Source organism: Trachinotus anak, unplaced genomic scaffold (genome assembly GCF_046630095.1).
Source record: "Trachinotus anak isolate AG129_WGS33_773 ecotype Australia unplaced genomic scaffold, CSIRO_AGI_Tana_v1 ptg000007l, whole genome shotgun sequence".
In the NCBI taxonomy this organism is placed as follows: Eukaryota; Metazoa; Chordata; class Actinopteri; order Carangiformes; family Carangidae; genus Trachinotus; species Trachinotus anak.
Genome location: NW_027273858.1, coordinates 5,081,179 through 5,106,063, shown reverse-complemented (window position 1 = coordinate 5,106,063; position 24,885 = coordinate 5,081,179). Strand labels below are relative to the sequence as shown.

At 40.4% G+C, this 24,885-nt stretch overlaps 4 protein-coding genes across 4 annotated transcripts in view; 2 read left to right on the top strand and 2 right to left on the bottom strand.

The window, feature by feature from the left end:
* The window catches only part of ppp3r1a (protein phosphatase 3, regulatory subunit B, alpha a), a 28,275-nt gene extending 22,830 nt beyond the window's left edge, over positions 1 to 5,445 (top strand). The window contains exons 5-6 of the mRNA XM_071480013.1: positions 329 to 513; positions 3,054 to 5,445. Coding sequence (XP_071336114.1) covers positions 329 to 513; positions 3,054 to 3,101 — 233 coding nt within the window. The 3' untranslated portion in view covers positions 3,102 to 5,445. The remainder of the gene's footprint in view (positions 1 to 328; positions 514 to 3,053) is intronic.
* Positions 5,446 to 5,548: 103 nt separating this feature from the next.
* pno1 (partner of NOB1 homolog) lies at positions 5,549 to 8,832 on the bottom strand. The gene is made up of 7 exons (XM_071480012.1): positions 8,530 to 8,832; positions 7,557 to 7,703; positions 7,359 to 7,442; positions 6,899 to 6,959; positions 6,626 to 6,743; positions 5,975 to 6,045; positions 5,549 to 5,873 (listed from the first exon to the last, which is right to left on the bottom strand). The coding sequence occupies exons 1-7, from the start codon at positions 8,725 to 8,727 to the stop codon at positions 5,806 to 5,808; spliced, it is 747 nt and encodes a 248-aa protein (XP_071336113.1). The 5' UTR covers positions 8,728 to 8,832; the 3' UTR covers positions 5,549 to 5,805.
* Positions 8,833 to 9,001: 169 nt separating this feature from the next.
* On the top strand, positions 9,002 to 14,250 carry dnaaf10 (dynein axonemal assembly factor 10). The gene is made up of 8 exons (XM_071480011.1): positions 9,002 to 9,313; positions 10,386 to 10,486; positions 10,720 to 10,850; positions 11,002 to 11,103; positions 11,276 to 11,391; positions 11,993 to 12,127; positions 13,263 to 13,360; positions 13,459 to 14,250. Exons 1-8 carry the CDS (start codon positions 9,128 to 9,130, stop codon positions 13,664 to 13,666), a joined length of 1,077 nt encoding a protein of 358 aa, XP_071336112.1. The 5' UTR covers positions 9,002 to 9,127; the 3' UTR covers positions 13,667 to 14,250.
* On the bottom strand, positions 14,202 to 24,122 carry LOC139622608 (uncharacterized). Its single transcript, XM_071480005.1, has 14 exons — positions 24,096 to 24,122; positions 23,624 to 23,738; positions 21,671 to 21,846; positions 21,333 to 21,554; positions 20,429 to 20,631; positions 19,748 to 19,870; positions 19,131 to 19,268; positions 18,675 to 18,924; positions 18,256 to 18,457; positions 17,786 to 18,035; positions 17,124 to 17,251; positions 16,251 to 16,411; positions 15,281 to 15,503; positions 14,202 to 14,595 (listed from the first exon to the last, which is right to left on the bottom strand). Exons 3-14 carry the CDS (start codon positions 21,839 to 21,841, stop codon positions 14,456 to 14,458), a joined length of 2,211 nt encoding a protein of 736 aa, XP_071336106.1. The 5' UTR covers positions 21,842 to 21,846; positions 23,624 to 23,738; positions 24,096 to 24,122; the 3' UTR covers positions 14,202 to 14,455.
* Between the last annotated feature and the right edge of the window lie 763 nt (positions 24,123 to 24,885).

Here is a 24,885-nt window from a genome sequence, read left to right as displayed (position 1 = left end):
AAGAGATGGCAAAATGTAAAGAATCTCCTATTGTATGTGATATCCTTCTAGCCAGACTAATGAAATGTCACCTAGAAATGTCACCCTACCAGTTCTCAGTGTCTCTAGAAACAAGCTTGAAGCCAAACAAGAGCCTGTTTGATGAGGGATCATTGTTTCTTTCGTTTGCTCAAGAGTGTAGGGTGGTCAACAGGTAAAGGTGAAAGACTTTCAAATGTTCTCTGACAAGTTCTCTGAACACTGGGTGCTCTGTGGGTGCTGCCGAGTAACTGACTCACCCCTGCTTCTGCCCCCCCCCCCTTTCCCCATGCGACATGCTGCACCACAGTCGCTTTCAGGATCTACGACATGGACAAGGATGGCTACATCTCCAATGGCGAGCTCTTCCAGGTGCTGAAGATGATGGTAGGCAACAACCTGAAGGACACGCAGCTCCAGCAGATCGTGGACAAGACCATAATCAACGCAGACAAGGACGGAGACGGCAGGATATCCTTTGAAGAGTTCTGTGCAGTAAGTGAAAGCACTCTTGGGGTATATTGGGGTGGGCGGGCGTGACATTTCTGCTGATGCAGCCTGTTGTGGTGAAGGCAAATGTCAAAGGGGCAGAAAACCCTGGAAACAGCTTTTTACAGAGGCTCGACAGCACTGGGTTTCAGTTTCACGCTTCCTGGTGAAATGTGGTGTCAGGGGCTGTAAATATAGGCTGATGAGTTCCTGCTACATGTGATGGGCCTCTAAAAATACTGAGCCATCACTTTGGCTGCATTATACTACAGGAATATTGACCCAAGCAGAAAGTAAAAGATCATATTTATTCTGCGTTGAGGCCTTCAGCTGAAGCCAATCTAACAACTGTGAAATGAGCCTATATTTATAGTGAGACAGCAATAGTCAGGAGTGCATAGTGCCCCGACATTCAAATCCTGGGACGATCATGTGAGAGGGGTGACTACTGATGTAATAAGAGAGAAATGAGATATAAAAACACAGAGGTAGAGGTTTGCTTGTGTAAAATAAGAAAGCGGAGCCTGTGTGAGTGGGGAGGGGTGGAGGGTTAATGAAGAGATGAGTTTTCAGCCTGCAGTGGCAGCCAGGGAGAGACTCTGCTGAGTTACTGCAGTGAGATGATCATTGCAACACTTCACTACCAGCAAGGTATTCCTGTCCAGCTTTACTGAAGTGGACTCAATCTCCAGGCCTTAGTTAGGTAAAGCTAATGTTATTTAGAGGTCAGTCCAATACAAACCTGCCTCAGAAATGACCATAGACAGCAGGGAAAACGTCTGTCTCACAGAGAGGATTTAAATGTCTGGAGCCTCTAGAATACTAATTACATTTTCAAGTGGTTTGTGGATTCTGCCGGCCTGTGGATCCACACTCACTGGATGTTCATAGCAAAGGCTCAGTCATTTTCAAAGAACCATTAGACTGAGGTCAAAGATTATGGAAGGGGCGAGGTTTTATTGAAATACAGCTGAGTTAGTACAGATCTGTCGAGAGCTGAGCCGATGCGTATTTGTATCAATAGCTGCTGGAGTCACAGTAGTTCGATGTGCAAATGAAGACACGGCTGGTCTGTTGCACTTCACTAAGTGAGTGCATCCTGGAGATATATTTTTTTATTGGATTATTTTTTGGCATTTCAGCTTTATTTCCAGCAATGCTGAGAAACAAGATCTTGCCGATATGCGGCTGCCTCGCTGTCGCACTGATTTAAATACCAATACAGTTGAGATACTTGGCCTTAATTATCTAATTTAAGATCAAAGAGGGAAGCAAAGTCTCTTTCAGCACAATTAGCGCTCTCTTAAGTATCATCCACATAACTCGTCCCTTGTCGGACCCCAGTGGAGCCCGCTTTGCTCGGAGACATTTTCTGAAATCGAAGGCGCCGGTTCTAACTCTGACAGACACAAGGCCCACATTTGACGGCTGGATCTCCGGAGCCTTGAACTAAAAAGGCTCTCGTCCTTGTGAGCGTGTATTTTCAGGATGGCGCAGGAGAATATTACATCCTGTTTTTAACAAAGCGCCGCTGCTCAAAAAGGAGACACTTGAAGGAGGAGACCGCGTGACACGATTTCTGTCTCGTGTGTAGACGTCCTGATCTGAGCACTGTAGGATGAAAGAAGCTGCAACAAAGAAGGTGTAAAAATAAGATGGATACAAAAATAGATGTTGTCAAAAGGCTGGGAGTAGTAAAAGGAAAGAGTATTTGCACCTCCAACATTTTAGTGGTAAAACTTAAGCGTTAGTGCTGAAATAATCTGTCGGTTAAAGGGACACTTCACTGTTTCTACACACAGAGTTCAGTTCACTTGTTATTCAGTGTTAAGGACAGAGGCTGGATGATATTGTAACCTGGACTAAGTTTAAGAGTGAGCACTCCCCAGCTATGACATCACAATTACGTCCCTTTGACAATTAAGTTGCATTATGGGAAATGAAGCATGCATTGTGTTTGGAGCTTGACCCATATTACAGACTTCAACGTCTGGATTTCTTCCTCTGCTGCTTCAGTTTTGACCAGTCCTTGTTTAACGTGTCCCCAGCTTTATGAAAGTGGAATACTAAATTACAGATGCACAGTTTTGTTAATTAATGAACACTTTTGAGAAGGTATTTAGATAAAAATGCCAAACATTTGCTCTCTTCTTCTTTGTCGCTTTTCTCTGTTGAAACTTTGAGGCTTTGAACTGTTCGTTGGACAAAACAAGCACTTTGAAGACTTCATGGACAGTTTTTGGGGCGTTTCTTTTATTCATAGTCTAAGAGATTATTTATAAAAATAAAAGCTTAATCAGTGATGAATATATTTGTTAGTTGAAGTGTACTTAACACCAGGGTCCTGCTGTTGTGAATGCTGGTTCATTGTCATTTCTTACGAGGACACTGGGAGCTGAATTATCTTGAATGTTAGTAGTAACACCTGTGTCTTTCCTGCTCTGACAAGCCAAATGTGTCTAACTGGAGTCCTGACATCGTTGCCTGTAACAGATCTGGATTAATGAACGTGTTCTCTTTTGCCTCCCCCTCTCTCTTTCCTCCAGGTGGTGGGTGGTCTCGATATACACAAAAAGATGGTGGTGGATGTGTGAGCGCTCCCTCCGCTCGCTGAATCCCCCCCTTCCTCCTCGACACTCGCTTTCTCCACCATCTCTGAAGATCTGCTCAAGACGTCCGGCAAAACGCTCTCTGTGTAACTCAATGGAAGTATTCTCTCTCTCTTTCTCTTTATCTCTCTCTCTCTCTCTGTCTCTCTCTCTCTCTCTCTCTCCGTGAAGCCACTTTTTCTTTCAAAAACCACGGGCCTCGTGAAGCCAACTTTGAAGTGTTATTGAACTGTAAATCCTCTCAATAACCCGGTCGTAGCACTTTAAGAGACTGAAGGACATCTATTTGTCATTTGCAAGAGCATCTCTGATTCTGGATGAGGGGGGAGAAAGGGGGCTCAGTGAGGAGGCTGGTTGGCTTGTTCATATTTCATCCTTTCTTTTTTTGTTAATTGTTATTTTTGATATTTATTTTTTGTTCTTGTCTTTTATAAAGAAGAAAAAATACAAGTATATCTATGGTTGTCTGGTGAGGGGAAGTGTATAGTATATTAACACTTGACTTACAGTACAACTAGAAAGTAGGGTATGAAGTGCCAACCAGAACATATCCAGAAACCAGTCCAAGTCATTACCCATCATCACTGCTGTCATCCCTGCCGGACAGACTGGCTTGTGACACGTCTGACTGCACGACTGCGAGTCACGTTAGGTGCAAAACGAAAATCTTCAGTTTTGACTTTGTCTCCTCCGTTTTTAGCTTACACACGAGCAGCTCGGATTAGACCAGTGAAGCTTCCAGTTACTCTTAGCAAAGCAATTCATGTTTTCTGTTTTTTTTTTTTTTTTGTAATAAGATTGCTAGTTTTATTTATACTTAGGAATGTGTTTATATTGTCGGAGATTATCCTTGTTTCCTGTCATGAAATTATAGGTAGATAAATTAATGCCAAGAAAATGTCTTTCCAAAAAATAATTTGTGGCTGCAAAAGTGATACATGGTTTACTCTTGATGAAGTATTTTGCGTTTTAACCGCGTGCATCTATACGACAATCTCCAATGCAAAGAATAGCTCTGCACTCAGTGACAAAAGACTTATAGTGGAATCATTAGAGTTTCAAGACTTTTTATTTAACGTTAAGGACAGCGGCTGGATGGACTTTGCTAAGAACTGAGAGTAATAGCTTAAGAGTGAATAATGGTGAGATTATGTTGTTTGTGCGAGTATATAGCAATTTAAGAGACTTATCTGCAGGCAGCGTTTTTTTAACCAATATGTGTATATTAGGTAATCAATGTGCTCATCTTCTTTAACAGCAAGAGGAGAAGGCTTTGCCTCTGCTTTACATGAGCCCTTCTGAATACTTACCTTTCTCAGTACAGCGCAGGACGGGTCAGTTTTCTTTAACGCAACACGAACACTTAAAATCTTAACACGTTGGCATGATCAGTGTGCAATGGGATAGACTGTATATTGTAGTTAGGTTTTTTTTTTTTTCCTTTTGAACGTGTACATTTCAAAAGTTGGCTTCTTCTCCCACTTTTTTTTCCTGTCACAATCACCTCATTTTCTCCCCCTTCCACCCACTGATACGAACAGGGAGAAAAACAAATTCAACCAAATTTTAATTTCTAAGGGAAAAATGCTTCCTACTATAAAATGGCATCAGGATAGCTTTTCATTTTTTGCTTTGGAGGCCGACTGCTGGTTTGAACAGGAGCTTTCAGTCAGAGATGTGAATCTGGAGTGCTCTGTTGTCCCTTATCCCAAAGCTCTGCACGGCTTGGGCCTCCCTGTGCTTGCATGACATGGAAATATATTTTTTGTTGTGCATGTAGATCAATTTTTTGAAATAATCCTCTTGTTTACACATGGATGGTGATGTTAATATATTTAAGAATTTAATGGTATACAATATGGATGTTGCCAAACTTTGGTAAATGTACACATATTATGAGAGGTAATCCAAATGAACTGAACTACATGTAACTTTTTGTATTTTACCCGGGTCAGCGAGATGCTTCTATTCCAGTAAAAGTTGCATATCTGATCCTGTCTCAAACTGCCACACACTGTACTCAGCTTAAAGGGGAAAATTTTATGGGGTTTTTTTTTCCTTTCTTTTGTATATAAGTATTTGTTAAATGCAGTTCTGGCTCTCTGTTCTCTGTATAGTTCAGACCGCGCTTTAGTTTGTAAGTGCTACTTTTTCTCTGAGGGACTTGGGTTCTTTTTAGTTTGTGTGGGGATATCTGAAAAGATTTAAGTTTGAGAACCTTTTTTTTCCTTTTTCTGCATGCTGCATCTTATGCTGTGGGACTGTTGGAAACTTGATACTGTATGAAAATTAAATAAAATTTAAATAAACTTTGAAATGTTGAAAGTAATGGATCTTCTGTCAGTTCTCTTCTGGATGTTATTGAGCAGAACTGTGTTGCCACGAGCAGAAACTTGAATTTATACACTTCAGTGAGACTTCTGAACTCAATCTGTAGTGGATTTGTATTTATTTATTTACACAAACTCATATTTTCAGATACCTGCATCCTGTTTATGCAGGTATCAGAAACTTCTCCTCACATTTGAAGCCAGCTGATGCAAAAAGCAGCTGGAAACATGAGGCCATGGCAGAAGAACCTGAGATGTCGGTCCGAAAGGCAGTCAACAGTCTTAACAACATGGATCAAAGTGGGAATTCCATCAGCCAATGGGGCGAGAGATAAATACACACATCAACCAATCAGACTTCAGAATCTCTCAGCAGTCCTGCTAGCCACCACTCTGATGTTGCCGTAGACCTTTGAAGGAGGACTTCCTGTAAGGGCAAAAGGGTTTAAAAGGTCACTACTCAGCACGACATCTAAATTCAAAGAGACCAAATATGACATCAACCATATGAAACAATGTCCTCCTTACCCAAGATTAAGTTACAAATTGCTGTCCGGGCCATCTTGATATTCTGGAAAGACCCCAGTATGTGAACTTTTCTGTGAAGAGACACGACGGTGTGTTAATTTGTGTTTTTCCTCCCCCCAGTTTCATTTCTCTGCAGCTAAACAATTGCAACACACATCACAGGTACACCAACCTACTTATAAATATCCCTGCAAGGGAAGAATTTACAATTGCTAGTCATTAATTATATAACACAACAGTATGTGTCTGCATTTAACAACAAAACTTAATGAGCCTAGTTTTAGAGAAGTGAACCCTTCCTCTGTGTCACTGTGAAAACCCTGGTCCAGCTCATTGTATATATTTTTAAGCAGGCTTGGTCATTTGGAGATCATTTGATTTGACAGCAGTAATTCACAGACTTCAACTCTCTGTGGAACAGTTGTGTGATTGTTGCAGCATTGCATGACAACAAAACAAAAACAAAACCTTCACTTCTCTGTTAGTTTGACAGAAATGCAGTGAAACTTTCAAAATAAAATGTTAAACTGCAAAAGTAAAATAAAACAAGTGCTTTTAAAAATAACCTAATAATGGTCAATAATCACTGTAATAAAATCGTGACCACAAAATGATTCTCCTCATTTTACTGTACTGGTGCAGGGAACTCACGTCTCTGCAAGCACTATGCGAGTCTTTGTGACGTTTTCAATGGTGAATTTGGTTTTCCCCCCCTTCCCTGCCACTCTTCCGATGGCTCTGGATAAGTGGTCTCCCTTCAGAGGTTTTACTAACAAGACAGACAACATGAGGCAACAATTAAATACATACCAAGAGACATTTAGTTTGGACATTTCTTTCATTTTGCAGCAGGGACAGAAGAGCGTTAATCAGATGAGGCCTGTGTCAGAGCAGACAGAAGGTACCGTGGTGCAGTGATCTTACCGTCTGTGACATCAAAGGTTTCTAGGAAAAGCTCATCTAATCTGATGAGAGCTAGGGCATCCTGCGAAGAGAAAGTATTGTATCACAAACAAAAATCACATGAGGTTCAAGGGACATTCATAAAACATCGAGAATGAAATATAGTGATAGTTATTATAAAGCTAAGTGCTTAGATCTGCTTTTCTGCTTATCCAGAGTAAAATAACCAGTGTGATCTATGTCAATGACAAAGATACTTAAAGAGAGTGAATCTGACGTTCTTGTTATTGTTTAAACAATAAGCCTTTAAACTAAGGAATATTAAATAATCTATGATAGAAGTTCAATATCAGCAAATCAATAATAGGATGTGGTCCTAACTTCACATTTTTCAGTAACCAGACGCAGAAATCTGATTTTAAAAACACCAGGCAAATGAAAACATGCACAGCGCTCCAAAGCCCTCCATTAGTGTACTTACTTCAACCTGGAATCCTAGAACAAAGGCTCGGACAAAATCTGCTGCTTTTGTGAGTGAGGCAATGTCCTGTGTTTCCTTGCATGTCTGAAAGAGGGAAGGCATATTACGCACAAAACTGTGGGTACCAGAGAGACATAAAACGGGTGGACATTAATGTAGTGACAGCACTGCTCACATGTCAGGGCCGTGGAAACTTACTTTGATTTCAACATTCCTCGTTTTGAGGTTGAATCTGACTTGGAGCTGTAGGTTCTCTACAATGGGGGTGAAAATCTTCATCCAGTTGTCCTTCAGAGGGGTGTATCTGTGAGCCGGGACGGCGATTTTGCGCATCTCATCTGGTCCCTGAGACACACGTGAAAAAAAATCAGTAAAAAAATAAAAATAAAAAAAAATCTGTAGTGCTGACTTGGAATTTACTAGAATACCACTTTTGATTATTTTCACTAACAATTAATCTAATGATTATTTCTCAATTAATTGGTTGATCTATAAAACATCAGAAAACAGCTCCTGCCTAAAAGTTTAAGTTGTTCCACCCACATTGTGTAGATGATGAGTCAGAGTGTTGGCACCACAATGTATATAGCTTTTATAACTAAATCACACTTGTTATAATGACTGACTTTCCTTTCCAGCATTTAATTGCTGATGCATTAACCTGCAGCGATGACTTTAGAGTTGTGGGTGGTCTCACTAATCCTTGTACTGTTGGGTGGATATTAGTTATGAATATTTTATCAGTGTTTTACATTTTTAAAAACTATTTTGTGAAGTAGCGAGTGGCTGCAGCTATTACACAAGAGTGTTGATGATAAAAAAACACAAGCGTTCAAACTGTAAACTAGATTTAAAGTCTCTACAAGACCAAGACCTCTGGATGGAGGAAAGAGGGACCCGTACTGGCTGATTATACTTCACTGGTACAAATATGTCATTAATCAAATTGTGTAGACCCAAATGATATGAGGTAAATCTGCTTCTGTTTTTTTTTTTTTGGTAGATCAGGGCAAGTCTTAAAAACATTCAGTCAAAGTCATAGAAGAACTCAAAACTGTGCACAGCAGCAGTTAGCGACCAAACGTGTGAAGAAGACAAATGGCATGAAATAAACACTCACGCTGGATAAAGCTGAGACAACACACAGAGCACATGTACACAGAGTAGTTACCCTCAGTTTTTCGCCTGAAATCGGTGGAAACTGCGGCCGCTTGATGGCCACGGGATCCTCCGTGTCCATGTCCACTCCATCTTGTTCACGTTTTCGCTTCTGAGTCTTTTTAGACTTTACCTTCGTGAAGGAATCTGTGTCATCTTTGCTCTCCGCGGCGGCGCCGGCTCCGGGAACTGGATTTTTTTCGACGTCCATCGCGAAACGAGTTTTAAATCAGTTTAAAGAGTCAAAAACTGACGCAGACTGAGGCCACAGTGGCATGAGAGGAACCCTCGTGTGGCGGAAAGGACCCAAAATGGCGCTGCGTCAATGCCTGTAGTGTTAAAATAATGAATAACGGGAATAATTGTGTCGTAGTTGAAAAATATATCTCAGTGGTTTGATATAGTTCTTTTTTTGGTGTAATGTTTGGATGAATTATTTGTATATGTCAACATTCACACAAGAGGCAAACATTTTTGTCAGGCATCTCTTTGGGCAGCCGCAGCGGAAGGGTCTCGTTTGTTGTGGCAGCGAAATGCGCTGATGAACGGTGGTCGTGTTACTTATCAAGAGCTTTTCAGACGATTTACAGAAGATTTCCAAATCAGCAAAGATGTCATCGCCTCTATCGAAACCTCAGATTATTGCGCATATTCAGAAGAGCTTGAACTACACTGTTTTTGACAGTAAATGGATTCCGTGCAGTGCGAAGTTTGTCTGCCTGGGGAACTTTCCCAGAGGAACCGGAGTCATGCAAATATATGAAGTGCAGCAAGGAGAGGCTCGGCTCGTCAAGGAGGTAAACAGCACCTTAACATGCCAGTTTTATTTGCTCCTGTGCCGTGAAAAATATACAACATTATGTCTGGTTTGTCTGAGGTTTCTAGAAAAGTCTTTCTAGGTTGTTGTCTCCATAGCAACAGGCAACATCAAGGCAGCAATGACCTCTATTAGTCTAAGGTTTTTGAACACATCCCTATATTGTGTTATTTTAAAATTGCAGATTATACCTGACTGTCTTTTTGACCTCCCTGCTGCACCTGGAAAATTAGGATCTTGGAGGTTGCTAACATCCTATAGGTGTTCAGATTTAGGCCTAATGTGGAACAGGCTAAAAGACATTTAAAAGTTACCATTGGAGGCAAATGTCACTTCGTTAAAAGTGGAAAGTCCCTGCAGTATGACTCTGATCAATGTCTCAAAAGACTTTATGATGAGAATGTTTTTATGCCAGCCAATTCCTTCCCCCAATTCACCATGCAACTGGCCAAAAGCGTTGCAAGATGTAAGACAAAGTGCTTAAAGATGCATTAACATGTCTCTAAAATCAAAAGCAAATGGACAACAATCCTTGTGTTTCGACATGATTTACACAGCGGATTGGCCACTTTATTTGAACCATGTAAGATAAGAGAAAGAATGTAGCTGCAGCTTCCTGACAGTCAAAGCAAACATGTTCTTACAGGTTTATAGTTTGATATCTAGCAGACATCAAGGTACAATTGTATGAGAAACAATATAAGCACATGATAACTTCAAGAGTGCAGAAAAGGCATTGGAAATCTGGATTCATGGGGTGGTGTATCAGCTTAGAAACCTGAAGGCATCACAGCACCAGGGTTTGGATGCCTTGGGTTAGACCCTGGCTTGGACTAATAATTTTATTGGTAATTAATTTCCTAAATCATTTCTAATTTCTCTCATACTCATCCTTACTTAAAGTTTTTAAGTTTAGGGTATTTTCCATTAACATACAAGTCAAGACTGTACAAAAATAAGTATGTGGTGTTTGTTCTATACTGCTATTTCACTGCTTGTTGCATTGTCCCCTTCTTTGAGCTAAACAAAACAAGGCTTCTCTTATATTCTAGGTGGAGAAACCTAAGCCCATCAAGTGTGGGACATTTGGGGCCACCTCTCTTCAACAAAGACACATAGCAACCGGGGATTTTGATGGAAATCTCAATATATGGTATTTTATCCACACCCACTGATGTCACACCACCTGTGCCTTGCCAGTAACAGCATGAAATGAAATGGTGAAAGCAAGGTTTTAACTTTAATTCAAAGCTGTTTTAATTCCAGAGGCTCAATTACCCTGTTCTAAAACTGGCCTCTTAATAGAGTTGCTGTCTGACTGATTTGTGAGTTCACACTGACCCTGTTTTGCTGGTGCATTCATGCAGATGCTTCTGTTGTCCACAGGAATCTGGAGACACCTGAAGTGCCAGTGTATAGTGTAAAGGCCCACAAAGAAATAGTGAATAGTATTGATGCTGTTGGTGGCCTGGGGATTGGCGATGGCGCACCTGAGATAGTCACTGGAAGCAGAGACGGTTTGATGTCATTTACAATTAAAACCTCTTCAAAGCATTGACATAAAGACAACTAAGTAAATAAAGACAAAAAGTAGATCCTATGGTGAATATATAATATCATTATCTGATGTTTAAGTTAGCTAAGTCATTTTTCCTTTGGGTGTTACAGGGACAGTAAAGGTGTGGGATCCCAGACAGAAGGATTCACCTGTAGCCAACATGGAGCCCGTGGAAGGAGAGACCAAGAGGGACTGCTGGACTGTTGCCTTTGGTGAGTGAAATATAAGCTTTTGGGGTTGGAAGAACCTACATCCAAAAGTTTTAAGCAACCATGGCTGTCCAGTTCAGTTTCAGACAACTTTCCTAGACATACATCCTTATAGCCTGGTGCCTTCATTATGAATGAAAACAGTGTTCATTTTCCTTTGACCTTCTTGTCGTAGGTCATGCCTTCAATGATCAGGACCGCTGTGTGTGTGCTGGCTATGACAATGGAGACATCAAACTCTTTGACCTGCGGAATATGTCTCTACGGTGGGAAACCAACATTAAAAATGGGGTAAAGTTAACACCTGTATTGAAATGGTAAAGCATAAATTATATCTGCCAAAAAGTGGTGTGACTTCTCCTGCTGTATGTGATTTTTATGAAGTTGTTAAATACTTCGGGGGAAACTTTTCCTTTTGATTCTACTGTATATGTTGCCAGTGTGGCACCACAGGAAGAAAATTACAACCTTTTCAGAAGAAAACAGGAACTCAAACTGACAGTGTGATTCAGCCAACTCAGCCCTGAAACACAAAGAGTAGTCCTCATATTGAGAACTGATGTTTTTATTAGGATAAACTGTCCAAACATACATTATTTCTTTTGCTCTGCAACCTGCACTTGAATCATACAGTAGACAAAAACAGGGACAGATGTGGAGACAGAGCTGAAAATGACTTCCCAGCATCATTTAGCGTAAAACCACAGGGGAACTTTGAGGTCAGTGCACTGATTTTATTTTTATAGTCGTCCCTCTTACTCATCACCTCTTGAATGTAGATGAACCTGCCAGGGTTCATTTTGTCCTTTTCAATAGATTCTGTTGTATGGAGAAAGCCATGTGATAGATGCCCAGGAAGAGACTGTTTTTTTTCTTCTTACATCATGACCAGGTATGCTGTGTGGAGTTTGACAGGAAAGACATCAACATGAACAAGCTGGTGGCTACCTCCCTGGAGGGAAAATTCCATGTCTTTGACATGAGGACCCAGCACCCCACCAAGGGCTTCGCCTCTGTTTCCGAAAAGGTAATTGACCTGGGTGAAGCGAGCCAGACGGTCGTTTGGCTCCCTTGTATGGAGAAATGTCAAAAGATTATGATCGTTATTATTATTAGTTTTACATTTGTCTGGTACAAGGGGAAATGGGACACACATCGTTTTGACCGTTTTCACAGCTGGAAGTGTTTGGGGTTGTGTTTGTCTAACATTCTCTGTGGCTTTGTGACACTGGCCAAAAATGACACTGGGCCAGCGAGGAGAGAGAAGTGTGGCGTTTTGTGGGAAAATGCTAGAAAAACACACTTAAACTGGCATTAGTGTGTAGCCCAGTTCGCCAAGTGTTTGCAAGGTCTGAGAGATCAGAGGCCTCAGCTTTCTAAATATTTGTTCAGTTCTTCTGAGAGATCAACAGTTGGCACATCATTGTCTCCAACTATGAATCATAATGTTCCACCAGATATTTTTGGTCTAAATGAAGATATCAGTGTAGCTCTACAGACAAGTCTTAACATGTGGTTGATGCATTATTTTTTTTTAATTATATATTATACCTTTTATAAATATATTATTTTATTATCAACATCTCAAACTATAGATGAAAATGCAACCAGTGGATTATAAAGGCAGTTTGAATTTTTTAAGTAGGATAGTTTTTTATTTTTATTTTTAATTAGTTATATTTGTGTGTTGCATTACCACATTGTTTCTTGAAATCACACACAGTGGTTTCAATGAAGTCATTAACAATACTCCAGCTTTCTGGAGGTGCCCCCTATATGTACAGGCAAAGTAGCAGCTCTCTGCAGTGCAGTTTGGTCAGTTTACACAAGGAAAGTGGAACATTGGTAAAGGTGGGGGCAGGAGAAAGAGCTCTGATAGAAGAGATCATGCTAGGGATAAAAGCTGTTCCTTCAGTGACATATACCTTCAAACAGGGTTTAGAATTTAAGTCAACACAAAAGGAAAAATCAAAACTGTGTAAGGGACAACAATCTTGACAAAAACTACACAACAGAAAGGACACAATATTTGACCTTCATCAGGTTAAAGTGGTTCAGAGGTTTTCGACAGAGGTTCACAATGTCTTGAAAGGTGCTAGAAATGAATTTTGCCATCACTGAGTTAATTGCTTTGGAAAGTAAATTATCCTTCTTTATTTTAGGCTCATAAGTCAACCATCTGGCAGGTGAGGCATTTGCCTCAAAACAGAGACATCTTTATGACTGCAGGGGGAGCAGGCAACCTACACGTGTGGAAATAGTAAGCAGTCCATCTTTAACTGCAACAATTGGAATAAAGTTTTTCTGATGTACTATAAACTATAAAATATTTTAATTATGTTTTGATGTCATTTCCAGTGAGTATCCTGCTCAGAGAAGCAAGAAGGACTCAGATAATGTGGATGTGGGTGTAGCCGGCACCGTCAACCTCTTACAGAACGTCACTCTGTCCACTCAGCCAATCGCCAGCCTGGACTGGAGTCCTGATAAGCAGGGCCTCTGTGTGTGTTCAGGCTTTGACCAGTCTGTCCGCGTGCTCATTGTCACCAAACTCAACGTGGTGTGAAAAAGTAGACTAGAACAAAGACTGATGGTCTGTGCAGCCCAATACAAAGCAAGATGCACCAATAGTGTTTAAAGCACTGCCTTTTCGTGAGGCTGAATTGTACCTCTGGTCATCAGTGGATTGATGATCTTTTATTTGAAGACGACAATTTCCTACAGCAGGTCTTTGCAGCTGTTCATCTAGATTTCATACAGCTGACTCTCATCTTCATCCATATCTTGGCAGAAAAACATTTAACTCAAATGAATAGGGGTAGTGCTTGACTGAGCCTTGAAGGCAATTTTATCCTCTAGTGCAGAGAAATACAGTGCAACACATTTCCCATACGATCAAGAAACCTCTATTAGGATGAATAAATGAGTCATACAGCCTCTGGCTTGGAATAATACTTTGGGGATTAAAATTTAATTTCTTTATCTATTTCCATTTTGTAGGATGCTTACTGAAATTGTCTTTTATTGCACTATTGGTGAATGTTGTACTACAGTTTTGTCTGTTGTTAAAATTGTTACTTTTGATATGACATTTTAATGAGAACTCAGTGTTTTCAAATTAAATGTGCGTTTGAAGAAAAAAAAAAGGAACATTTTCTCTGTGTTCTCTATCCAATATGAAAGACGTATTTATGATCAGAGGTAAGTTAAGTCAAGAGAAGCGCTGTCTGCATGAACACAGTAAGAATCTTATCAGCTGAAGACAAAATGTCTTTTTGATGTAGAGTAAATAAACTGTGAGTCATTTAAGGATCCAAATGGATTAATACAGACATTTTCTTTAAGGTTACCAGCATCATATCCAGCATTTGAACTTGAAGAAATCCTGTAGATCCTCATCGTCCTCATGTTTGTCATGGATCCTCGCATAGACACTCTTCAGCAGCTTGGTCATGGACTTTCCATCCAAGATGTCGATGTATTTCTCTATGCAACCTACGAATAGCCCACAGCCACATTAACATATGAACAATTCCATTTCAAAATGACACCCAAAATATTTGTCACATTGTTTTAAGTGTGTTTTAAATTTTTTAAATCGCTTTTACTTGATTTCAAATCACACATCTCAGTTGAGAGTTCATGAAATAAAATAATAAATAAAATAATAACAATAATAACATCTTAAGATAACTAAATGATTCTAACGTGACTTGCCCCGTGCAGTCACTTATTTATCTGACATCATGCTGCATGTTTGCACTCTATGTAATGTGTCATGCCATCTATCTGGCCATCACACCAGTTGAATGTGATACATCTCTATAAATAGCTTGTCACATGGGTCTGGTTGCATGATTTCAATACAACACTCTATTTAAACAACACATTTAATAAATATAGTCAAGGTGACATCGCTGGTTTACCACTAGGAAATCGGTGGTAAACCAGTATTTGCAAAGAGTATCTGCAGTGTTTGTTTAAACGTGACTGCCATTCAAGATGGCTGAAGTTTGTCACATAGTACGGTGTAAAGAATGTCACCATCTTCTCTAACAAAAGAATATGGAATATTTGTGTATGTGTTGTATTTCTGTAATAACTATTGCTGAATTTTGACTTCTACCAAGACTGATATTACAATGTCTACAGTATTCGTAATAATAGTAATAGTAATCACTTAGGCCCATGACTTTGCCGTGTGCTACGAGACTGGGGCCCAGCTGCAGGTGGTCAAACTGCTCCAGCGTGATCAGCATGCGGACGATCTCTCCTGTGATGAAGGCATCATCGAAGTCTTGCTCGGCCACTGGCTTCAGGGGGAATTTGCAGTACACCTCCACTGCAGCCTGTGGGTCTGATGGCTCCAGCAGCTGCGCAAGCTCAATGTAGGCATCATGGACCTAAAGAGCCAGGTAATTCTTTAACTACATCTTGTTTGAATTACATCGACTAAGGGAAATTGACACCACACATCACCACCTGATTTTAAGTCTGTATGAATGTCTGCTTCATTTGCAAGTTATTCAGGTTATCCTGACATCATTAAGATCTTTTCCTAAATAGTAGACAAGCTGAAAAATGCTAAGATCATGAATGTAGAGACACAAAAGACCCTGTGAACCAAATCTGGGAGAAAATTTAGACACTTAGACCCCTAAAAATGAATTTCTTTCCCATTTGTTATTACTGAAATTAACTGCATTAATTTCTAAATGTGGGTCAACAAAGAACTACCTAATAAGACAATCTGTAAAGTGATCAGCCAATCACATTTCCTCATCTGTATTATATTAGTTCTTTACCACATATGTGAAATCCTCCAGTTTATAGAATGTCTCTTAGCTATGAGACACAATTTAGGTGAAACCATTTAAGAATACAGAGCAAATGTTTTCTTGTCTTGATCAGAACATATTCTACTACTTAAACAGTAAGTTTTCTTTTTTCCCAATAAAACCAAATGTTATGTAATTGTCTAATCCAACAGAGGAGCATGTGATCATTCCAGTGGAATTAATCACCAAGGCTGGTGGAGCCACACAGTTGGTGGGTGTGAAACTTGTGATGTCATTTTATAGCCATTGTAAGCTGCATTGTAAAGTATTGAGGAAATACCTGAAATCTAAATATAACAAATAACAACTGACCCCTTGTGCCATGGAGATGGTCTCTCGGTAGAGCTGCTTTGCCTGGTCCTGGGTGTCTGCAGAGCGGGAGAGGGCGCGGGCCAGACCCAGCCGTGGGATATGAGACCTGCGGTTCACTGGACTGGACACAGTGACTCTGTCTCCCACAGGAGGCCCTGAAACTACAGACATAAAGAGGAATTACCTCCTTTGATAAACAGGGGTAGAGAAAGACATTGAAAGACATACATTTTTTCATGGTGTGTCATAGATGAGATTTCACAATGACACAACTGTTATTTAAAGTGAAACTGCAAAATTTCTCATACTCATACTACAAGCCCTGTTTATTGTTTACATGTTAGTGCAAAAAGGTGTAAATAAAATTACCGTACCTGAAATGGTCTAAGGTGATACAACGATACAATGTGACCTCACATCATCCAAATTTGAACCTTTATCTTTAGGATTGGGAATCTAATCTAACACTCTCTTATGGTGATTTTAAGTTGCTACATGCAACATAAAGTAAAATGATAATTTCAAAAAGAGCCATTAAAAGCATGTGTTAACCATCATTTAATGTGTGTCCTATGCCCTCAAAATGTGTCAGGTTTACATTTTTAGATACTACTTAAAACAGAATTATGTTTGAACTCCTCTCTCACACAGAGCACATTAACTCCCCTTTTCCCTCCATATTTCTTTCTCCCTGTCTTTTATGGTATGAACTTTGAGCTTACAAAACCCATTCATACCTCATGTGTACAACTGTAAAACAGCACAATATTCAGTTTAAAAGATTTGTTTCTCCTAAATTGTGAAAAGACTTTGGGGAGGAAAGGTTTTCACCTCACTGTGTATGTCACTCCCAATGCTTTTGTCACGCCTTACCCTTTGCTGTCTCAACAGTATCGGGGCAACAGTCCTGTTTAGACTTGTTAGTGGGGAGCTGAGGCTTAGTGCCATTGCTGGAAGGTTTTGCTGATCCATCTGGCTTGGCTGCTGCTCCAGCTCTCCCTCTACAGGAGAGAAAACATAATACATAAGATCTGAAAGACATCACAAAAGCTAAAATCACACATCACATTTCTACCAGTGTTAATGTCTGAGTTTTGTAATGTTTGCTAATGTTTTTGTACACACACACACACACACACACACACACACACACACACACACACACACACACACACACACACACACACACACACATATTATACACATTATATATATATATATATATATACATTATGCATATGTATAAAAGCATAGTCCTAAAACTTTTCAAGACCTCTAAATGTTTCCCTCATTCAAATAATCAACTTTTCATACAGCTTCTATAAAGAAACAAACTTAAAACTTGTTCTAGTGAAGCTCCCCAGATGGATAAAAGATTGTTTTTGTACTTGGCATGAAAATGAAACAGGATAACAGTCCAAACCATTTGCATTCACACAAAATCACCCATGAATAAATAGATGTGAACAAACATCCACAGACAACCACATTGCAGGTCTGCTACACGCTTGGCTCAGGCTGCCAGTGTGACTCACCTGGCTGCAGGGGTTTTGGCTGCAGGCCGGGTAGCTTTCCCTCCCCTGATGGGGGCTGGGGGTGCAGGAGCAGGAGCTTTGGTTACAGCTGCTGCTACCCGCCCTTGACCAGGCCCTCCCCTGCCCTGCCTAGCTCCTCTCTTAGCCACACTGGTGTCAGAAGACCCCTTCACTCCTGCTGGTTGGGTGTTCGACTGCTTGGCAGCTTTCTCATTTTCAGCCTCCTGCCGGTCCTGCCACCACTTTTGTTCTAAGCAAACACGCAATGATTAATGTGGGTGTGAAGTTCAATTTCAATTTAATTGATAATATATAGTGTTTCTTCAACAGCAGTCATGAAACCAATGCCCTGTATATAATTTTTACATCAAAGTAAGATGAGGCCCATCTCTACATAATACTGCTAGTTAGCTGTGATTCTGAGAGAGAGCAAAGACCTTAAAAAAACAGTAAGAACAACAGAGACTCACTGCTCAGCTGTTCAGGTGGCTCTCCGCGCTGAGCCTTGTTTTCCAGCTCAATGCTGGCCTGGAAGCTGAAGCAGGCATCAGTTATGGCTTCCTTTGACCTGTCTGAGTTTGGGTTGTTGTCATATTGGGCCAGCTGTGCCAGACCTAAGAGAAATAGGGCGTGGCTGTCTCGTGGTGTGGTCACTACTGCCAGTTGACATGCCTGTACAAAGCAGCAGGGGAGAAGTTAAAAGTCTGAATTCTCTCTCACAACACAGCACTTATTGACATAACGGTCAATACGGATTAGCTACGGTGCTTCAGTTCAGAGACCTGTCGTATTGTTAACTTTGCAAAACAGAGAAAATATGAGAAAAGCCAGAAAGACTATTAAAATACAAATAAAATATGCATGTTGAATGCCTAACGTCCACTCTTACCCTCTCCTGCATGTCCAGCAGCTCCTGGCAGGGGGTGATAGACGTGAGGCGTATGAGAGCTGTGAGGGCCTGGCATCTCTTTGCCACCAGGGACTGCCTATCAATGCCACCTTTGGCCTGGGGCTCACCCTGCTGGATCAGCCTCTGCAGCAGGGCGAAGTGAGTATGCAGCAGCACCCACTCCAGCTGCCTGCTCACCTCGCCACGACACACACACTGACTCACGCTCTGGGCAGTAAGCACTGCTACCCTGAAGCATTCCAGCACAGAAACAGAGCAGACACAGGGTTTTAATGAAGACATTAAACACTTATTTAAGTGGTTTGTACTGATGTGAATGAAAATGTTCCAATGTTGTGCTGATGTGATTTTTCTTTGAATCACTATGGGAATAAGTGAGGCAGTTAACTGGAGCTGAAATCCACCTCTTTCTTAAAACTTCTGTTTGTAACGTACGTGTGATAGACCTGTTCGGCACTCATAGCCTTCTCAGATAGTATGTTTCTGTGTTGCAGCTGTCCCAGAGTCAGAAGGCCTTGCAGGAACTGTGTGCTGTGACTGGACAGAAGCTCTGATGGATCCTGCTCCACCCAGCTGTATAGAAAAACATGAAAATGATTGACAGCACAGAAAAACCAGCCATGATGACCACAAGGAAGTTGCATAAAAGCAAATCAAACAAATCCAAGACAAGGGCTGAATCTCCTTTATGATAAATCACAGAGACTGGTCAATCCAAAAATGTTCCCACCTCTTTTTTCAACTATGAAAGATTCATATCTCTTAATCTTCACCCAAATCATCACCCAACCCATATGGAAACTTTAAAATGTATATTTAAAAAAAACCTGCGTATGGGTGACACTGCAGATGGTATGTCAGTATATTTCTGCAGACTATGATGGTCTTTTTCACTTCCCTATTCTCCCTCCAGCAGGCTTAAACAGAACATCCTGGTATATTACTGATACTGTCAGGCCCTCTCACTCTCTCACTCTCTTGCTGAATGTATCCACCTCCACCACACACACACACACACACACACACACACACACTCACAAACACATGCACACCTCTTGCTGCAGCGCTGGCTGACAAAGTGCTCCAGTCCCTGTTGTAAGAACAGAGCAGCCTCCTTCTCTGTGTCCGCAGAGGCTTTCTGCTCCTGCTGCAGCACAGCCAGCCCAGTGAAGAATCTGAGACAATGAAGGCAACACAGAGGGTATGGTGAATACAAAGCTAACTTCTACTCTGTGGTTTTACATATTACAGTAATGCAAACCCCATTTACCCTGGTGAAGTGCCAGGCCTCACTTCATATAGTGACTACACTTTTTTCACTTTTTTCAATTGCCTAATCCCTATATGATCATATGGTATCATATAAGGTTGTAGGGGAGAGAACATTTGAGGAGCAGGTTGAGTGGCTGGTTTAAAGCTGCTCTCATGTTACAATGACATAGAAAAAGATACATGCTTTCACCTCTCTATACTCATTTCCAGATTTAGCAACAAGTCTACACCTAAGCCCAAGTTCTTTCATTTCATTGCCTGCTTGTGTGTTTTAGAATCATTTTCAAGATTGATCACTTGTCAGGCACAGTGTGGGTTTGCTTCAAATGATTCTGTTCTCATTAGCTTATATTTCAGATATTCTTCTGTCTAAAACCTCATTGATCTGTGCATAAATTCTAATTAATTATGACACAATACATTTTCTGCTTCAACTACCATTTATACTTCTGTGATCTTACCTGAGTGCAGGATGTAGGGGCCGCAGCGCCAGGCCGCTCTGGAGATGCTGCAGGGCTTCCCTGCACCTCCCTTGCAGCAGCAGTAGCCGTCCTACGTGGAGGTTGTACTCCCAGCTGTCTGGACTCAGAGACCAGGCGTCCAGGTATTTAATCAGAGCTCGATGAACACAGTTCTCCTCATCGCGCACAGCTGAACCGCTATCCTGCAACAAGGGAGTAGGGAGTTCAGTTTCATCTGCCATTTAATGATGAGTAATTATTTAGTGGGTGCTTTAATCCAACAGCTTTATGGAACAATAGCTATGTGTCACAGCAGTCTCTTACATTACACAACAAGCTACATAAAAATGCATAACTTAAGTATCCATCACCTGTGACAGTTTCTGGCAGCAAAAAAACATGAGGTATTCTGTTTCTAAAAACCCACTTAATTTGCAAGACGATAAAAAGCTACTCATTAGTTTTGGTTGGATACTCTGAGGTAAAGTATGTGATCCACAATTAAAGACCATTATTAGTGTCTTTCTAAAATATTGTGATGCCTGTAATGTCTTAATGACCTGTAGCATGGCTGTACATTCTATCAGATAAGTCATATGCCATACAGCAGGCCTCCTGATGTGTTCTGATGTGCAAGACACTGATTGGAGAGAGACAGAGATGTAGAGACAGAGCAGTGAGACAGAAGAAGCTGCTTTTCTATACTGGCCTTTTAGTAATTCTCTCATCACTATCAGATACAGATGTAAGCTCAAGCACCAACAGAACAGGTGTTGATTGTGTTTGATACAATATAAAAATGGTATCATAATATATCTGATCATTTACATTTTATGTATTTCACTGGTGCTCTTAATTAGAGTAAGTAAAGTAAACTTAACAACCTACAGTATGACACAGTTACCTTGCCAGTTTTCTTTGAGAGCCAGATGTAGAGAGTCTGAACATAGTCTGCTTTGCTGGACTGTCCCTGCTCTTTGAGCTGCTGATACTCTTTATCCAAGGCCTGAAGCTGGTTCTCCACCGTGGGCGTGCCGAGGAAACCATGGAGTTTACACACTGCCAGGATGTCATCCTGACGTGCTGTTGATTTAGCATCACTTAATTCATCTCTGTCCTTATCGGTCTGGAGGCGAAGGAAAGAAAAAGGGAGAGGTTGGGTTGCTTTTAGCGGTGCAATTCTGTGTTTTCAAATTTATATGAAATTATATACTTAAAATGATATACTGTTTGAAACAGTACCTTCCCCTGGAGGCCATACATCTCTGTGGCATAGTGCTGCTCCTCCAGAACAAGACCCAACAGGAAGTGGAGTCTGGCATCCCTGGAGCTGAGTCTGATAGCTGACGCATAGTAGACAGCAGCCTGCTCCAGGTTGTGCAGAGGAGACTGGCCATCCTCGTACTGCAACATATCCCCTGTGGAAATGTGATAAAATAAACACTGCACAGCCTGGAGACAGGTGACAGACTGATTACTGTGTGTAGTATTGCTAAATTTGTGGTTTATTGTTTTTGCAACCACAAATTTGCTATGTGTCTGCTTCAAAAAAACCTGATTCATTTAAAATACAATTTAATTATAAAAGATAAATATAAAAATAAAAATTATAAATTAGGCTAAATAACCTAAATGAGAATTCAACTCCTGTCTGGCTACATACCAAACTTAGTTAAAGGTAATTAAAGTAATTAATTGTCAATCATTTTGATATGTGGGGGTCTTTCTTGTATGTACAGTTTTAATGTAAAAAAAAACAGGTTTGATATCACCACAAAATTTGTATTTGGATGATAATTAGTCATAATTTAAAAAGACACGATAATGTGATCCCCTACAGTTTTAACACGAGCTCCAACTGTAATAATAAGTGACTATGTTTTAGTTAACCAATTCAGACTGTTGTGACCATCAACCATGTGGTTATTTTCCTGTGTTACAATCTCATGAAAAAGCTTAGATTTTGTTAAAGTCTCACTCTTGAAATTAAACTCTTCCACTGCTGTTTGAAATTGTTTCTGTTTTATTCAAGCACAAACACTTCTTCATCCTCAGTCATTCACAGTGCTCTGCGTAATGAGGAATAAAAGGATCCTCCATTTGGCTGCCTTCTCTTTCACTTACGAATCATTGCATGCGTCCTTTGCATGAAATATTCAGAGTGTAACTTCCCTTGGCAAGAGTGCCCTTTATTTGTCAGAGTTGATGCAATGGCTTATATATTCCAGTGAATATTGTTCTGTGGGCCTCTTATATGCTCCCAATATTATATGCAGTATAATTTCTTAAACATTAAAAATTAAAGTTTGACAGTATGTACACAAGTGATACATTCATCATCCTTCAGCTTGATCCAGTACAACAGAAAAAGCTTGTTTATACTTTCAGAGGTGAAGATTAACTGTGCTCCATATCCCTATACCCAACTCTTCCTCTCCCTCCCTCTCTCTCTCTCTCTCTGGCATTACATCTCAGTTCAGTTCCAGTGACTTTCATTCAGTCCTCTGGGATCAGTCTCAAATGTCACATCTCAGAGCCATCAAACAATTAGCAAGGCACAAGTAGCTGAGAAAAGATGAGCAGTAACTTGAGTGCCTGGCACGTCAGCTAGAGGAGGAAGCTCATGAGGTAACCGTCAAGTAGCCCATTTTCATGTATTTTTTAATGGCTGAAGCTGAGCTGCTGTGCCAAGGCAGGGCAAGGAAAATGACTCTTCTGTCCACTTGCCAATGGTGTGTTTAAATTATCAGCAGACGGTTTTGTTATTTAGCTGCAGAATACAAAGAACCTCCAGAAACTGTCTGTTAAAGTGGATGGTAATTTACTTAGTGCCATTTTATAAGTAACATAATATCTACAGAAAATTGATAAAACATTTTCATTAATACAGTTTTTGACACTCTTTCTGGCTTTTTGGCTCAAGTCCTCCTTAAATTTTGTCTTCCAAGAAAAGTTCTAATAATACAGCATTTGTATTATTATAGTAATGTCCATGGTGATTTATTAAAAGTGTTAAACTATAGAGGATAAGAAGGTTCTTGGAGTCAGGGGGTTGTATCAGAGATTTTAGGGAGAAATAATATTTCAAAAACAGGGAGAAAAAAGTAGGTATTGATTGCCAGTAGATTTTGATAGATGCCTTTTAATGAATTTAATTTCTGATCCTATGCTCTTGGTTTGGAAAGTGTTACGTGCCTGGTTTTGGCAGGTGTTACCGGTAGAGTTTCAGGTGATCCTGAGCCAAGCTGCACAGTTTATCCACACTCTCTTCTCCTGCTGTCATTTGTAGTCTTTTCTCCCAGTTACGCACCTGTAGTAGAGAAAGAAAACAATAACCCCCCCCCATGAAGTACAACAGGCCAAGCAGTAAAGCTTAATCAGATATGAGTAGCATTATACAGGTCGGACTGTGACAACACAAACTATATTATGACTTAAAACCTAAAATAGCAGATAAGAACATGGTGCAGGCAAATCCTCTTAATCCCAGTCCATACTGTATAGTTGGGTATATTTAAGAAATAGGCTTTTATAGCCTTGACACAATCCTTTACCTACAAATGTTTGTCTGATGGCCATAGATCTACCACTTAGGATATAAGGTGGTGCCTCTAATGCAATTAAAGACTTGAATATACTGATAATTCAAAGTAAACTGAATTATTACCTCCAGCATGTGTTTAGTCTCTATCTCCAAACAACTGGATGATGCAAAGTGCTTCTTATACCAGCTTGTCTCTGTGACATCCTGAAAATGAACATGAACGCAAGTGAAGTGCATTTACATGTTAGGGTATAATAACAATTCATTAAAAGCAAAAACACACCCCTGCACCCTCTCCATAAAAACCTGCACACAAATGATTGTTTTATCCACTCTTAACTGTGTCACCACACACATGCACGCACGCACGCACGCACGAACGCACGCACGCACGCACGCACGCACGCACACACACACACACACACGATACTTTTACTCTGGAAGTTAAACCAGCACTTAGTCACTGTAAATGGAGCACTGACTTGTAAATAAAGGATGAGCAGAGTCGAGGTCGGACAGTGATTTTGGCAAAGCACAGAGCTATTTAATCTTTCATACTGACCGTTGCATCCAGGTCCCCTGTGGGCCTGTGTGGACAGTCCAGAGAGTGTGACCCCAGCTCAGACAGTTTCATTACACTGTCACATCCTTTGTTAAAAAAACATCAAAGACACATTAAATCACACACTTGGGGTGGATGCTACTGTGGTGCTAACAGGAAAGACTGTATTGTTCACTGAAAAAACACATTTGTAGCAAGTTTAATCAAGTTTGTACCTGTTTTACAAGATGAATTGAGCAAACTAAGTTCTGATAATTGTATTTAACTACTCTTGCAGTAAATAAGTATATTACATGTTGTTCTGGTGCAACTCTCTATCTAATTATCCGGAAGAAACCCTGCAATTTTTGA